Below are 17,409 nucleotides of genomic sequence, written 5' to 3' on the forward strand. Positions count from 1 at the left end.
GATCCACTAACCACTTAGGCTGGCTGAGGATATTTTACTTAAAAAACTGTTTCTGGCTGGGTGCAGTGGCTCACACCTGTAATCCTAGCACTTTGGGAGGCCGAGGCGGGAGGATTGCCTGAGCTCAGGAGTTCAAGACCAGCCTGGGCAACATGGTGAAACCCCATCTCTACTAAAACACAAAAAATTAGCTGGGCATGGTGGCGTGTACCTGTAGTCCGAGCTACTCAGGAGGCTGAGGCAGGAGAATTGCTCAGACCTGGGAGGTGGAGGTTGCAGTGAGTTGAGATCGCGCCACTGTACTCTAGCCTGGGACAGAGTGAGACCCCATCTCCAAAAAAAAAAACTGTTTCTAGTGACATAACTCCTTGCTTATCTAGGACCTGCTATTGGATATATGAGATTTTATAGATTCTATCTTTTAAGTAAAACCCTCTAATGAAATTATAAAAACATGTTGTTCTTGAGGACATATATGAGTATTCATTTTGAGAAGGAGAGGAAATAGAAATGGGGATAAGCAACACAAAAGGCTAAATATCACCACCCTTTATTCTCTTTCACTATCATTTAGTGAAACTTAAGGATAACTTAAAACCAAAAAGTACAAAACATCACAAGAATACTTTTGTAATTGTCTTAAATTCAAAGTTATTAAGATAATATAGGCAATTATTAGACAGTCATCAAACATACCAGATTTTGTTTCTTTTGCAACTCTTCTAAATATCCTAAAATGTCTTCATCTGCTACATCAAAGGCTGTTTGGCCCTACGTAGGAAACAAGGGGGGATGGTGTGATGGTCAAAAGTAAGTAAATCATAAAATGCCTTCAGTAATTCTGTATAATTTTATAGAAAGAAGTTGGATAACATTTTTACAGTGGTTATAAATGATACAATAACTACTGGAAAAACATACAACTCTAAGGCAATGTATGTGAAATTTATGTGAGACAGAAGCTGAGAATATCTCCCCTTATTTTTTTTGGTAACAGTTTATTGAGATATAATTCACATACCATACAAATCACTCATTTAAAGTGTACAATTCAATGGTTTTATGGATATTCAGAGTTGTACAACTATCAAAATAATCAATTTCAAATATTTTTATCACCCTAAGAAGTAGGAACATACCCTTTAGTAGTCACTGTCTGCAACCAGCCCAAGGCAACCACTAATCTACTTTCTGTCTCTATAGGTCTGCCTATGCTAGACATTTCATATAAATAGAATCATACAATATATGGTTCTTTGTGACTGGCTTCTTTCACTCTACATGTTTTCAAGGTTCATTCATTCATGTTATAGCATGTATCACTTCATTTCATTTAATGAATAATATTCCATTGCATGATATATACAGTTTGCCAATCTAGTCATCAGGTGGACATCTGCATTTTTTTTTTTTTTTTTTTTTTTTTTTTGCCTATGATGAATAATGCTGCTATGAGCATTCATATACAACTTTTTGTGTGGACACCTGTTTTCATTTTCTTCAACATACAGTTAAGGGCGAAATTACTGGATAATTTAACCTTTTGAGGCTTTTTCTTTTTGATGACTTCCTAAAACTTAATTAAATTCTTGGTAGAGTAATAAAATTAAAAAAATATATATATATATACATATATATATTTAAGCTGTTTAACATTCAGCCAGCCACAGGTATGGCTTAATTTTTAAAATTAGTCCAGATGAACATATGTCAATGCATTTTAATTCACTGTGAAAGAGAAAATTTCAAAGAGCTGCTGACTAAACATAGTAAGAATATTTCCTGCTGCCTGCATTAGTCCTTATAATAGCCCTACTGTACAAGTTTCCAGGATGCTTACAAGTTCATTATTTAGAATATAGTCTTCTTTGTATGTTATCCAGTATATGATCCTTTCACAGAAAAAAAATGTTTTTAGCAACAAAAAATATAATTCTGAAAGAAAGTTAAAATTTCTTAATAGTATTCCTATATCCACAACAAGATCAGAATGGGTAAGAAATAATGGCTTCTAAAATCACATTAATTTTTCCATTTAGAAACAAACAACAACCCTTGTTTCTATACCAACATCAGGATGTTAACATCTATTCAGAAAGAAGCTAATTTCCAAACACTATAAAACAAACTATAAGCTAGCCAATATCTGAGCTAGTTTTTCCCATGGCCTGTTAATAAAATAAAAAGCCATTGTCTATGAAAGGTATCTTTTTTTTTTTTTTTTTTTTTTTAAAGATAGGATCTCGCTCTGTCACCAAGGTTGGAGTTGCACTGGCACGATCGTGGCTCACTGCAGCCTCAACCTCCTGGGGCTCAGGTGATCCTCCCACTTCAGCCTCCGGAGTAGCTGGGACCACAGGTGCACACCTCCATGCCTGACTAGTTTTTGTATTTTTTTATAGAGATGGAGTTTCACCATGTTGCCCAGGCTGGTTTTGAACTCCAGGGCTCAGGCCCACCTCCACCTCCCAAAGTGCTGGGATTATAGATATGAGCCACTGTGCCCAGCCCTATGAAGTACATCTTCAAAGTATATAAAATACTGCTTTTTCAAAATAGGTGAGTATGTATATAAATTTACAAGATTCAAAAATACTTATCATACTTGCCTTTTCTTGCTAGAAAGTCTTTCCAGTAGGAATTTAAGAGACAATCTATCCTTTCCCACTCAGTCCAAGATAAAAAGTTTTAGTTTTAATAAACTTTCCTCCCATTTCAATCTTGGGAAATAGAAGCCAAGATTTAAATTCCTGAAGAATAAATAGTTCTGAAATCAAATAACTGGCTCAAAACTTAAGGTGCCCTTTAAATTAGAAATACATGTTAATTCTAGTTTTGCTATATCATATGCTTTATATAATCAGTTCTAAAATGTTAATAATGCTATACATTTAATGTAAAGTGTGTTTAATATTGTTATGTGGAAATAATTCAGTGACTTCTTTTTAAATATCATTTTAAGCATTATCAACCCTTCTCATGAATGAACTACCCCACTTTGAAAATGTTTGAACTGTAATTAAATTTTTGTGGCAGTTAAATGCAATGGAGTCACTTTAATAATCAAGGAACTCTCCTCTTTAAGAATAAGAAATTGGATCACCCTACTAACCTTTATTTTCACTTTCTCCCGTGATAAATGAATCTACTTTGCAAACAGCAGCTGATACAGAATCAAACTAGAGTAAAATGTGGACTATAAGAATTTCTAATTTCAAAAAAAAGCACACTCATCAACTAACTGCAACTTAAACATGCTCTTTAAACAATCTGCAGCACAGTTACAAAGCTAACAGTCATGAAGTTATAAACATTATTTGGTTCTTAACTACTATAAGGCTACTATGCTTCATTGATAGAGTATAAACACATTATAGTATATAAGCAGTGTCACTCAAAGCAACCAGGCAACAAATGAGGACACAATGCTGAGGTGAGAACATAAAAACTCTATCAAGAGAACTATCTTAAAAATAACTGCTTAAAAAAAAAATCAGTCCAATACATCTATTAAGAGTCACAAACACACTAGAAACATTATAAGTCTAACTTCATAGTTTCTTCATTTTTCTTTACTCACTTATTCTAACCAAATTTTTTTTTAGGTACAACCTCTTCATCTTCACAACAACGAATAACATAGCTGGGACAAGTATCAGAATGATTCTCACTGTACAGATGAAGAAACTCAGTCTGAGTGCATGGTATTTGCCGAAGGTCATACAGGTCATTAAGAGAAAGTGGGAATACAATCTAGGTCTCTACTAGTGTGTCATTTTGTCTTTATCAAAAATAAAAATAAATTCAGATGGAATTAGGGTAAAAAAATTCTTGTGTCCATTAATAGCAGAAATAGCTTTGTTATTCATTTAAATCTTTATAATGACAGTTATATTAATCTAAAAACTTGTCTGCTAACCATTGTATTAATTTGGTAAGAGAAATTCCAACCAGAAAAGCATTCTAGTCAATATTTAAAGAAAGAACAATATTTAGATACATTCTAGTAAAGCAATTATTTTAATAAATTAAGAAAGCAAATAAAAACCTTTATATTTAAGGTCTGTACCACATAATTTATAATAATGAATTAAAATGACAGTAAATATGTATTACAGTTTGCAAATAATTTAAAGAAATGAGACTGAAATCTCTAAATATTTTTAGAGCATTTCTCCCACTTCCATGTAGAAAGAGTTTCAGATTTTCTATATATTTGTTACACTTACTATATTATACATTATTTTCCCAAATCATGTTTTCTGTTACTAAACAATTCATCTAAACTCTGGTAGTACCTTAAGTGCACATCTTTAATATCATTTTTAAAACAATTTAGTAATAATCTTCAATCTGTATGTACTAAGGAAGGTATCAAATGACAATATAAATTCACATAGGCAGGCTTACACAATTAAGGCAAAGTAATTTATTTTGATTGAACATGATGTATGACATTTTAAAATGTAGACAATAAAAACAGTCTAATTCATACATGCAAAGTTATGAAATTAAAATTTTAAAAATCAAGGTCTTAAAATAGAACTTCTCAAATGAAAAAAAAAGCCTTGTATTTGGATATATTTACGGCAAAGTCCTTTAGAGTGCTATAGACATTATGTAGCTCCTCACTATAAAAAGCAGTCTTTAAAATCTTGATTTTTAAAAGAAAAATAATATTTTGATTAAAATTTATATTTTTATAGCTTAATAGTATCTTGCAAAATAAAAGATGAGGAAACTAAAATGAAAAGAAGTTGTAGAGGAACTTAGCAGAATAAAAAGAAAAAACAATTTCAGGGTTTTAGGAAAATATACTTGACTTCTCTGATCATGTTCCTGAATCCAAAAAACTTAATTTCACAGGGTCGTTAAAAGAATTGCATTAGGTAATATGTGTAAAAAAGGTTGAAAACCTTTAAATTCTATGTAAATATGAGGCACAATTGTTTCGGGGTTTTTTTAAGCAGGGTCTCCTTCTGTTGCCCACTGCTGCGCAGTGCCACAACCATGACTCACTGCAGCCTTGAACTCCTGGACTCAAGCGATCAGTCTACCTCAGCCTCCCATGTAGCTGAGATTACAGGTGCACACCACAAGGCCTGGCTCACAATTCTTTTAAGATCACATAAAGATCTACTGAAATATCGAATGACAGATAAGGAGTAAATAAAATTTAGAGTGACATAAGGAGCTGCTACTATAGTAATTTTTTAAAAAAGGATACAAGGCAAAATAATTTTACATGCACTCCTTCTCTGATAGCAAAATTATGATAAATTGTATGGCATAGGAATTAGACAATTGTTGGCCAGATGCAAATAAAATAATTTTTCTCATACATACTATATATTGTGTATGTTTCACTAGAATACTGATTCAGTAGGGGAAACACACCATGTTTAAACTTGTAAGTGAAATAATCCTTTTTGGAAACCATTTCAATTAATAAGCTTCTCTCATCTAGTTCTTATCCGGAGGCTACTGTTACTAAATGAACCAATTATCAGCACTGCCCATATGAATGGACATGTGGTAAAAGGTCACTGTTTGGGAGAGAAGAATGCAGACCAGAGTTCAGAGGTTAACATGTATCCGCTAATCTTTTCAGAAAAAAATTTCTGAAGGGGAATTTCTACATGAAAAGAGAGGTAACACGACTTGCGAAGCTAAAATTAGCTGGCCTTTTACTTAAATAGTATCAATATTTATTTGTCTTCTAATGCTGATTACAAAACAACTATTATGATGGAAAACAACGAATTATGAAAGTTTTAACTAAAAATTCAACCCAAAGATTTTTGTATTTGTATATAAGTACAAACCAATCATTCCCCCAAATTTTTTTACTTTCCTTAAGATTTTTACCAATTCCTATGATTTTCATGCCTGCACATTTCTTATATATAGTTTTAAATCAGTTAATGAAAATAAGATATTTAGAACTCTACTCCAAAAACAGCAAAAGAATTAGCCCTATTTTGAATAAAGATGAGATCATTTTATGAATCTCTGCTACATAACCTATGATATTATCCTATAAAATGCAATATATAAGGAACATTCTATGGAAAGGTAATTAAACCCACTAGAGGAGACATGTTTTGAGCTCTCCATGACACTTATTATCTATCAACACAGAGTAGGAAGAGACTAGCAGGAATACTGGTGACTGGCTATTGACTGATAGTGCATCTAAAAAGGAGTAGAGGAAAGAAGTCTAGTTTAACAAGAAACTTGATAACCTGAAACTTCATGATTTTGTGAAAAACGCCTGTATGACATTTTCTCCCTCCCTCCTTCTACATAATTGTGGTATTAAGTATATCATTTACCTCACTCAACTGAACTATTTTCTCATCTACACAACTAGAAGACTAGATGATGTTGCATCTCAATGATCCCCTTTGGCATAAAACTTTATAGTTATATTTACTGTCATCACCTGCTGTAAGACCTCATTATTCATGTCACTTAAAGAATTCTATAAGCAAGCTAAAAGACCATCAGATAAAGAATTAGAAACACACTTATACATGTGTTCCAACTCAAAGGGGTGGCAGAAAACATTCACGTAGGAATGCAACATTTTCTTAGCTTCTGAATTCCTAAGAACATAGTATCAATGCAAGTATCCAAATCTACTCTACATGTATGGCAATCTGATTACTCAAAGAGTAATACTTCTTTCTTTGCAGTACAAGGCCAGAACCACCTCATACAGTAGCTGAAAAGACTTAAACCATTAATTAGTAAGTCAGTTGGCTGAAAAAATGTTTTATACAGTTAATAAAAATACAATTATATAATGTAATCCTTATAACCTTTTGAGACTATATTTCTAAATATACTTTCTAAAACTATATTTCTAAAAGTTAAAGTATTAAAATACATTTAAAACGCCTACCACTTTGTTGACCATCTCCATATCACACAGATTGTCCACTAAAATTCGACATGCTTCTTCTTTACCCCAATGAGCTGCAGCATGAAGAGGTGTCCAGCCATCATAGTCTTTAATATTAACGTCATAGCCTGCCTGTATTAAAAGTCTAAAGAAATTACAGTGAATTAGACAATCATTAAAATCTAGAAATAAACGATCATGATCAAAAGCTATCTACCATGCAATTTAACTACAATCTTCAATTAATTTCTTTTCAGAATTCACATCCTTCCCCCTCAATGAATTAACTATGGCAAATACAAAGTAATTCTCAGAAAAAACTCAGAAAAAGAGGATCTTGAGTCATTGCCATAATAATGCAGTTTTAATTAATTCCTAATGACTCTAAGTCTTATGGTTTGGTGTGACATTGATTAATTCTTGTTAATATGACTTGTAAGTGAAATTTTCACAGAAAGCCCATAATTTTTCAATGTAAAATCAAAAACTGATGAATCACTTTGTATGTAAAACTGATTTATTGCAGGAACTATCATCTTCAGGTTTCCATATAATATATAATCTCGGGCTAAATGTGTTCTAAGAATATACTGGAATCAAAGAAACTTGTTTTGTAATGTTTCTGTTGCCTTGAAATTAAGGAGCTGAAAATTTTCAAAGGAAAATGACAATCTTTTAAGAACAAAACAAAGCAAGAAACATATTCCAAGGAGTCAGATCTATTTTTCTGAGCAGTAGAAAGCAGATACTCCAATCATCAACAAGCTAAAACAGAAACACATTTTAATACAATGCAAAGAGTTGCATAAATTATGTTAGTATGCCCTTCTAACTACATATTGACAACAACCTTTATTTTATTTAGACATTAAGCTCACAGAGAGCAAGGATGGGTCTATAAACTGCACATAGCATAGCCCCACACAAACAGGTGAACGAACACTAAATACAACTCATGAAATCTAGTTAACCTTTACCTCACTTTCCAAGACGTTGAGCTTGAGAAGGACCTTCTTTTTACCTACAGGAGGTGGTAGTGACAGCTAATGTATAATCCCCCTTTATTTATTTAAGAACAAATCTGGTATTTCCTAACAATATGTAATACAGCTGTTTCTAATCCTGCCTCTGTAACGGAACCATCTGAAGGGCTTGTTTTTTAAAAATAGATTCCCCAGCTCACCCCAGTACTACTCAATCAGCATATGGAGAGATGGGCCCTGCTGATCTATATTCTTAATAAGTCCCCCATATGATTTTCATATCATTGCCTGTCACCTGCCTGCAGACCAACATTTAAGAGCCATTATCTAAAGAAAAGCTGAAAGATATAAGTCCAAAGAAATATCTCCACTGACATATATTATCAGAAACCTTATTAATAGAGGCAGAAACAATACTGGAATATAAGAGAAAAATGCTGTTCCCCATTAGGAAATATGAACTATAATAATGTTAAATATGCTGAGCAACATTTTTAAGTACTTAGAAGTCTGTGTGGAGAGAAAAAAGAGGTAAATTTTTTCAACATTAAAAAAAGACAGTATCTATATTCAAGGAGCTTTTACTGGAAGTGAAACAACAACCAACTCTCAAGGATAGGTTCTGTGAATAGACATGCAATGGGAGTACAAAACTGAAAAGCATCAAAATCAAATTGAAAGGAGTTGTGTGTGTTTGGGAGGGAGAGAAAATGTGAAGAAAGTTACATTTGAAACAGATCTTTTCTATTGATTTTTATTTCATATATGTTTTAATTAACTTTCATAAGTAATATGTTCACAAAGTTAAAAAAAGAATGAAAGGATACATAGGGACATCACTCTCTCACTGCTGACCCTTAGCCAAGTAGTTTGCCCTACCTCAAAATAACCATACCATTAATTTTTATTGGATCCTTACACAACGATTTCATGCATATATAAGCAAATACAATTTTAATTTTTTTTACAATAAATACAAATGATACATACTTGGATCCTTGATTTTGACATTTCATAATATATCCTAGTGTTCTTTCTATAACAGTATGCAAGGAGATTTCTCATTCTTGTTTTAATTGTTGCAGAATATGCCAGTGAAAGCGTATACCATAATTTATTAAACCATTCTCTTATTCCTATTATAAACAATGCTGCTAGCACGTATCTTACTTCCTATGTGAGTGGGAGTATCTGTAAAAAAACAAATTCCTAGAGGTAGAATCAGGGAACTAAAGAATAACTGTTACTTTGATTGAATTTGCTCAATTATCATTTCTACTAGTAAGAGTGCCTTTTCCTACACCCTGTCAACGGGATGTCAAATGTTTTGATCTTTGCCACTTGACAGATATAAAAGTGTAACTCGTTGTAGCTTTTTTGCACTTAATTATGAAGTTGAGCATTTTTTTTCATATGCTTAAGGGCCTTTAACTGATTCAAAGGATAGAGCAGAATTTGCCTCCAAGTTGAAGAGATGGTGAATAAAAGCATCTAGACAGAAACAAGGGAAGGCATTAAGACATCATGACAGAACTTCAATAGATATATGTAACTGGCACAATTCATACTTTAGGGGCAATGGTGGTAGCTTAGCTTAAAAGGGAAGACAGTGGCCAGATAATGAAGAATCTATGTGCTAAGTTGAGGAGTTTAAAATTTATCCTGATGCCCACTAAGAACTAATAAAGGATTTTGGGAGCTTGGATAACCTAATTACAAAGATCATTTGGAAGCCATCCAGAAACCTATTTTGCAATATAACCCAGTACTCATATACATATTTACAGAAACAAGTGCTTTAAGAAACAATTCTTACCTTTATGTAATACTCTTTAATACTTTCTATTCTCAAAAAAAAAAAATGCTGTTGGCAATTCACAAAAGTTTTGGATTAGAGAGAAACAGGTGGACAAGAAAACTAATAAAAAGGCAACACTGCCATACTATTCTTAGGAAAAAGGCCTAAATTACTGAAGTTGAATAGAGATTGAAAAGAGGAGACTGGGCGGTGATGGCTCAAGTCTGTAATCCCAACACTTTGGGAGGCTGAGGCAGGCAGATCACTTGAGCCCAGGAGTTCAAGACCAGCCTGGGAAACATGGTGAAACCTTGTCTCTACAAAAAATATGAAAATTAAGTGGGCGTAGTGGCACATGCTTGTAGTCCCAGCTACTAGAGAGGCTGAGGTGGGAGGACTGCCTGAGCCTCTGTCACCCAACAGGAGGAAACCTGGGAAAGGTGACTCATATATTCTTTACTGCTTTTACTAATGAGTGGGAATAAGAAAGATTGATATTAGAAGCTCCAGTGAATTAGAAGCAATATATTAATAAAAGGTGCAGTAGATTTTGCTAAGTGCTGGTCTTACTTCCTTTCACATACATATAAGAATAATTTTATATATTGAATAATACACAGAAAAATTTTCTTCATATAGTTGCCAACATTTGCATTGCAGAAGTAAAAATATTACTGCAACATAAAGAAGCTTTGTTCCAAGCAAATTTGCTAAACAATATACAGCCCTGTAGAGTCAAAGTTGCTTATGGCTTAATATTTTATAGTGTGCTAATAGTACTAAGTTCCAGTGTTCATGTAGTAAAAAAGAAAACTGTATTTAAGATAAGTTACATGTAAATAAATATTCTGCAGGAATCAAGCTCTCAAAATTGATGGTATGTTCACAGGACATTGCTCTTAGACTCACGAACCAGTTATCAATCTGGAACCTCAAAATGACTCTCTGTAGTGATTTATTAGGCCAAAAGGTAACACAGAATAGGTGACTGACACTTAAATTCAACTTACTGGAAAATCACAACTGATTAAAAAAATACTAATAATTAGAGAGTTGAAAGAATTTTAGAACAAAAGTAATCATATTCAAAGTAGTTTTTCTCTTTCTTCCTGAAAACAGGCATTAAAGAACTCTTTTATGTTGCTTCAAAATAACGTTTGCGGGTATTTTAAGAAAAGGAACAATGAATAAAGAAGACAAACTAAAATAGAAAAACAACTCTGTAAAAAACAATACTTACTTTAAAACTTCCGTATAGCCTTTAGCAGCTGCAACGTGAAGTGCTGTACCTCCAGATTTTGCATGCCGGACATCATTTATATGACCACTATTTAGCCACTGCCTGGCATCTCTAAGCATGATACGTTCTTCTTCCTTTCGAGCTGCTTCTATATCAACCCCTGATAAAATAAAAATAATTGTTTTTATTTTTGCTTAAAAATTGTTCTATGTTGGGAAATAAAACTATCCAAAACATGTCAAGTTTAAATAAAATTAGAAGTGAAAGTATGTCTTTTTAAAATGGGCTGCTTCTAACAAGTTGGTTAAACTAAAAAATGTGGGGATATTGTAGACATTGTATTAACTTTCTCTACTTATTACTTGGTTTTTGCTTCACAATACTATTTTGATCTTATTTTTCCTTCCTGATTACTCTTCTTGTTTTTTAAAAATTTGAACATTTCCTAAGGTATAAGCATCCTTTGGGCTAGATTTTTTTTTTTAACAATTATAATGAATAAGTCTCAAATTTCTATCTACTGTTTTGATCTGTTCTATGAAATCTAGCCTAGCAGGTACAAATGTTTACTGAATGCTTCAACTTGGAGGTCCTGTCTTCATCTAAAATATATCATACCTTAAAATAGATTATTTCTCTAGCAAACTCCCTTCATTTCCTTTTCCAACATAGTACATTCTTCATACCATTAAAGTTATTTTCATAATTTTAGTAAGTTATATAAATGTTCATTCATTTAAAAGCACTTACTCTAAGCACTACCCTAGGTTGAGGTGATAAAAGTGGAAAGAGGCCAGGCGAGGTGGCTCACACCTATAATCCCAGCTACTTGGGAGGCTGACGTGGAAGGATCGCTTGATCCAGGAGGTCAAGGCTGCAGCGAGCCATGATCATGCCACTGCATTCCAGCCTGGGTGAGAGCAACACCCTGTCTCAAAAAACAAATAAAAAAAGGGAAGAATACAAAAATGAATAGGACCCTCTAATTCCTACCTTCAAAGAGCTCAACACTTTGGAAAAAAAATTAAAGAAAGATACTCTTGAAATTCCTGAATGATTTCATGTGGTCTTATGGCTTTGACTACTTGCTATTTAATAAACAGCACACACCACAATGCATTTACAATCTGCCTTACTCCACAAGTCTATGAGCCTTTTTATCTTTTATCCCCACTGTCTGGTAGAATACCTGATACAAAGCAAAGGGAGATCAGAGCCAGGTGCGTTGGCTCACACTTGTAATCCCAGCACTTTGAGAGGGTGAGATGGGCAGATCATTTGAGGTCAGCAGTTCAAGACCAGCCTGGCCAACATGGTGAAACCCCGTCTCTACTAAAAATACAAAAAAAAAAAAAAAAAAATTAGCCGGGCATAGTGGCAGGTGCCTGTAGTCCCAGCTACTTGGGAGGCTGAGTCAGGAGAACTACTTAAGCCCAGGAGATGGAGGATGCAGTGAGCCAAGATCACGCCACTGCACTCCAGCCTGGGCAACGGAGTGAGACTTTGCCTCAGAGAAAAGGAAAAAAAAAAAAAGCAAAGTACAGAGAGATCAGTAAATGTTCACTAAATGAACAATGAATGAACAAATATAAAACAAGAACACACATACACACACATTTCCTCAGCTAAGATTCTCCTATAATCCATATCCATGTATACAACTGTTTGGTCAAGATTTTTCATTCATCCATCCATACATTTAATATATACTGAGCACCTACTATTTTGCCAGGTACATCATTAGATGCTACAGGTATAGATGTGAACTTATTATATGGCAGAAGATGATTCATTTGTGAAGAAAAATAAAGCAAGGAAAGGAAACAGAAAGGGTAATGAGAAGGGGTGTTATTTTATATAGGTTGGTAAAAAATAGCTTCTTTGATGACATTACAACAAGAAATAAAGTGAGTGACAGCCATACTACTGGGAGAACATTCCAGGCAGAGGGAAGTACCGGAAGGCTCTAAAGTGGGAGCCTGCTAGGAATGTTCTGTTTAGAAGGACAGGGTCCCTACAGAGTAGTAAGGACAATGAGCGTGGTGACACGATCTGACTTAAGAGGATCACTTAGGATGAAAAGTTGAGTAGATATTGAGATACCCACTTGGAGGCTACTGCAATAATCTAGGCAAGCAATTATGGTAACTTGAACAAGGGTGGTAGCAGTGCAGACAGTAAAGTGGTTGAATTCTGGGTTTTTCAAGGCTTACCAAGAGAATTTGCTGTTAGTTTGGATACAGAAGAAAAAGAGAGGTCGAGAATCAGTCAGAGGTTTTCAGTCTGAGCAACTGAAAAAAATTAAAGCTTCAATTTCGGAAATGTGAAGTGTAAGATGCCTAACAAATATCTAGTCAGAGATATCAAGTAATCAGTGGGATATCTAAGCCTGTAGGAGAGAGAACTAGGGAAATAATAAAATAATATGCCATGGGCATCTCAAACTCAATGATAAAATCTTAACCAACTTTTTCCCCAACCATTCTATTTGCTGCCTGTCTTGTTTTCCTACACTAAGTGCCCTCACTTACCTAGCAACCTGAAAGTCATCTGAATTTCTCCCTTTACCTTATTCTCACCCCATCTGTGATTGTTAATTGTGTCAACTTAACTGGATTGAGAGATGCCCAGATGGCTGGTGAGGCACTGTCCCTGGGTGCAGTTGAGGGTGTTTCCAGAGACTGACATGGGAGTCAGTGGCCTAGGAGAGGAAGACCCATCCTCGATGTGCACAGGCACAATCCGATCACCTGGGAGAAATGGGCTGAAAAAGGAGGATTTGCTCTTTCTGCTTGATCTCTCCCTTCAGGAGAAGGATACCTTTTTTTCCTTCTGCTTTTGGATATCAGACTACAGGTTCTTCAACTTTTGGACTCTGGGACTTGCACCAGTGGCTCCTTGGGGGGCTGTCAGGCCTGACAGGGACTGCAGCGTCAGTTTCCCAGCTTCTAGGGCTTTGAATTTGGACTGAGACACACTACTGGCTTTGAGCCAGCCAGATTACCAGCTTCTCTGGTTCTTCATTTTGCAGGTGACCTATTGTGGGACTTTGCAGTGATTCTGTGTCAGTTGCTCCTAATAAATCCCCTTCCATATATCCTACAGGTTCTGTCTCTATGGAGAAGCCTGACTAATACACCATCCTATTAGTTACCAGATTTGGAGTTGCCACTTCTAGACTGTCTTCTAAATGGCCCCTATCACTATCCTAGTTCATAGCTTATGTCTCACACTTTGACTACTACTACCAGCCCTTAACTCATTCAGTCTTTAGTCCCTTCTAATTCATCCCTCAATCTACTGCTGGACTGGAAAAAATAAAATATGATGTCATTTCTTTATATAAAATTTGTCAATGGCTGCTTCTGTAAGACAAAGCTCAAGCTCTTTAGTATACAAGACAAAGCCTTTTATGACTTGGTCTCAGTGCATTTTTAACTTCATCTATAGTCTTTCTCCCTTACCATCATCTAGTGTTCTAACCATCTAGACCTCCACATAGGTCCCCAAGTACATCATGGTCTCTGCTGTCATGCCAGCTACTATCCTCTACCTGAACTGTATCTTTATTTTGCCTGCTTATTAGCACATTACCATTTTTTCCAAGACAACTAAACTGCTCATTACTCAACTGAAGCTCAGCTTTTAAAAAGCAGACAATAATTCAGAAATATTTTTAAAACTCCAAGATTACACATGTATAGAGAAAGTCATCTTCAAACTAGAGATTATAATATCTCATTACTGCATTTGAAGGAAACTTGCAACAAGATTTTCCAAATAGACCTTATGAAAACAATAAATTGTATAAACTATATATGTAATGAACACAACCTATTATAATTTTTATAAAAATCAAATGCTACCATTTCTATAGTAAAGCAGTTTTACTTGTATCAAAAATTTCCCACCAAAAGATAATCAGCCCATTTTATTTAAGATATGCCTAATGTTAATAACCTTTCTATTAAGTGATTTATCTTAGATTTGCTTTTCTAATGTTACTCTCTTACTGTCTTTTAAAACAGGTAGCTTTTTATTATTTTTATTCCTCCTTTCATTACAATCTTAAACATTCTGATTTTTATTGTCTTTTACTATTCTGTTTCCTTTGAACTTCAAGTTAAAAAAAAACCTACTTCTTTTATATTTATCTAATTTCATGCCATCTTTATCTAATGACAAAGCAATTACCCTCTTTAGCTTCCAAATCGTGCTCACATCTGATTCATATATAAAAAGAATCCAAGTGTAAAGTTAACGTGAAGGGCAATTCCTTATGTTTAAGAAAATTAAATTAGAAAAGAAAAACCTTTCTTTTGTTCTTGAATTTTTAAAATACTACCAATTAGAGTATGTAGACCGTGCTTAGCTCATCAAGAACTTGAAGAAAAAACAAATCTAATTGTACTATGTATTAGGAGACTTGCTTTCTAATTTCAGTGCTTTGACTAACTAGCCAGTGATCCTGAGAAAGCCATAGCTTCTTTGGATATTAGTAAGATAGGTTAAGAAAACAGATACTGAACCGAGACTGGCTGGATTTGAATCTCTGATCCACCACTTACTAGCTGTACTACCTCAGGGTAGACAATCTATGCTATGCTCTGGTTTCATTTGTAAGATGGGAGTGATGACAATATCTATCCCATATGGTTGTTCTGAAAACTAAATTAATTAATACATATAAAGTGTTTAGATCAGGGATAAACACTAAGGTGTTAATTATCATTATCAGTTTGAAGTCTATGATTCTGCTTCTCTTTTCTTGATTTCTGTTTTAAAAGAAAAAAAATCTTATAATGCATTTAACTGGTCCTTAACCACCTACTATAACTGCAAGGTTTTTAAACAATGAAAATAGTATATAATAAAACTAAATTGGGTATAACAAAGTGATTAGACTAACATCTGTCGCTACGATTTAAGAGCAGTAAATATTAGATTAAAATATAACCAAATCTCTTAGATTAAAATAAATAAAATTAGATTGGAATTTAGTCAGCAACAGATTCAAAAATTAATGTGTCCCTAGATGAATAAAGAAAATAATTACTTTCTTTATTACTACTTTCCAAGGCAATTTACTTAAGCATAACTAGTTACTGATCAAATGTATTAGAATAAGAAAAGCCAAAAGAATGTTTAAAAAACTTAAAACAATAATTTTCATACCTAGATAATTTGAGAAATGTTACCACTACTAATGATATGGTTTGGTTGTGTTCTCACCCAAATCTCATCTTGAATTGTAGTTCCCATAATCCCTACATGTGGTGGGTAGGACCCAGTGGGAGGTAACTAAATCATGGGGATGGTTACCCCCATGCTACTGTTCTTGTGATAGTGAGTGAGTTCTCACAAGATCTTATGGTTTAAGGGGCTTTTTCCTCTTTGTTCGGCACGTCTCTCTCCAGCCGCCATGTGAAGAACGACGTGTTTGCTTCTCCTTCCACTATGATTGTGCTTCCCCTTCCACTATGATTGTAGGTTTCCTGAGGACCCCCAGCCATGTGGAACTGTGAGTCAAACCTCTTTCCTTTATAAATTGCCCACTCTCAGGTACTTTTTCATAGCAGCATGAGAATGGACTAATACAGTAATTTGGTATCGGGTAGTGGGGCACAGTTGTAAAGATACCCAAAAAATGTGGAAGCAATTTTGAAAGTGGTTAACAGGCAGAGGCTGGAACAGTTTAGAGGGCTCAGAGGAAGACAGGAAGATGTAGGAAAGTTTGGAACTTCCTAGAGACTTACTGAATGGCTTTGACCAAAATGCTGATAGTGATATGGACAATGAAGTCCAGGCTGAGTTGGTCACAGATGGAGATGAGAAACTTGTTGGGAACAGAAGCAAAGGTCACTCTTGTTATGCTTTGGCAAAGAGACCAGTGGCATTCTGCCCCTGCCGTAGAGATCTGTGGAACTCTGAACTTGAGGGAGGTAATTTAGGGTATCTGATGAAAGAAATTTCTAAGCAGCAAAGTGTTCAAAAGGAAGCAGAGCATAAAAGTATGAAAAATTTGCAGCCTGATAATGTGAAAGAAAACCCAATTTTCTGGGGAGAAATTAAAGCTGGCTGCAGAAATTTGCATAAGTAACGAGTAACCAAATGTTACTCGCCAAGACAAGGGGAAAAGGTCCCCAGGGCATGTCAAAGACTTTCAAGGCAGCCCTTCCCATCACAGGCCTGGAGGCCTGGGAGGGAAAAATGGTTTCATGGGCCAGGTCCAGGGCCCCCTTGCTGTGTGCAGCCTTGGGATTTGGTGCCCTGTGTCCCAGCTACTCCAGCCCTGGCTAAAAGGGGCCAATGTACAGCTCAGGCCATCGCTTCAGAGGATGCAAGCCCCAAGCCTTTGTGGCTTCCATGTGGTGTTGGGACTATGGGTGTGCAGAAGTCAAGAACTGAGGTTTGGGAACCTCTGCCTAGATTTCAGAGGATGTATGGAAAGGCCTGGATGTCCAGGCAGAAGTCTGCTGCA

General features: G+C 34.9%; 1 protein-coding gene across 6 annotated transcripts in view; it reads right to left on the reverse strand.

Annotated features, from left to right (window-relative positions):
* The window catches only part of PPP1R12A (protein phosphatase 1 regulatory subunit 12A), a 166,306-nt gene that overhangs the window by 53,913 nt on the left and 94,984 nt on the right, over window positions 1-17,409 (reverse strand). For all 6 annotated transcript variants that reach the window (XM_024257404.3, XM_024257406.3, XM_024257405.2 and 3 more), the window contains exons 4-6: window positions 10,929-11,088; window positions 6,908-7,052; window positions 697-771 (exon numbers count right to left, since the gene is read on the reverse strand). In XM_024257404.3, the coding sequence (XP_024113172.2) occupies window positions 697-771; window positions 6,908-7,052; window positions 10,929-11,088 (380 nt within the window). The remainder of the gene's footprint in view (window positions 1-696; window positions 772-6,907; window positions 7,053-10,928; window positions 11,089-17,409) is intronic.

The sequence above is a fragment of the Pongo abelii genome, chromosome 10 (assembly GCF_028885655.2).
Source record: "Pongo abelii isolate AG06213 chromosome 10, NHGRI_mPonAbe1-v2.0_pri, whole genome shotgun sequence".
Classification (NCBI taxonomy): domain Eukaryota; kingdom Metazoa; phylum Chordata; class Mammalia; order Primates; family Hominidae; genus Pongo; species Pongo abelii.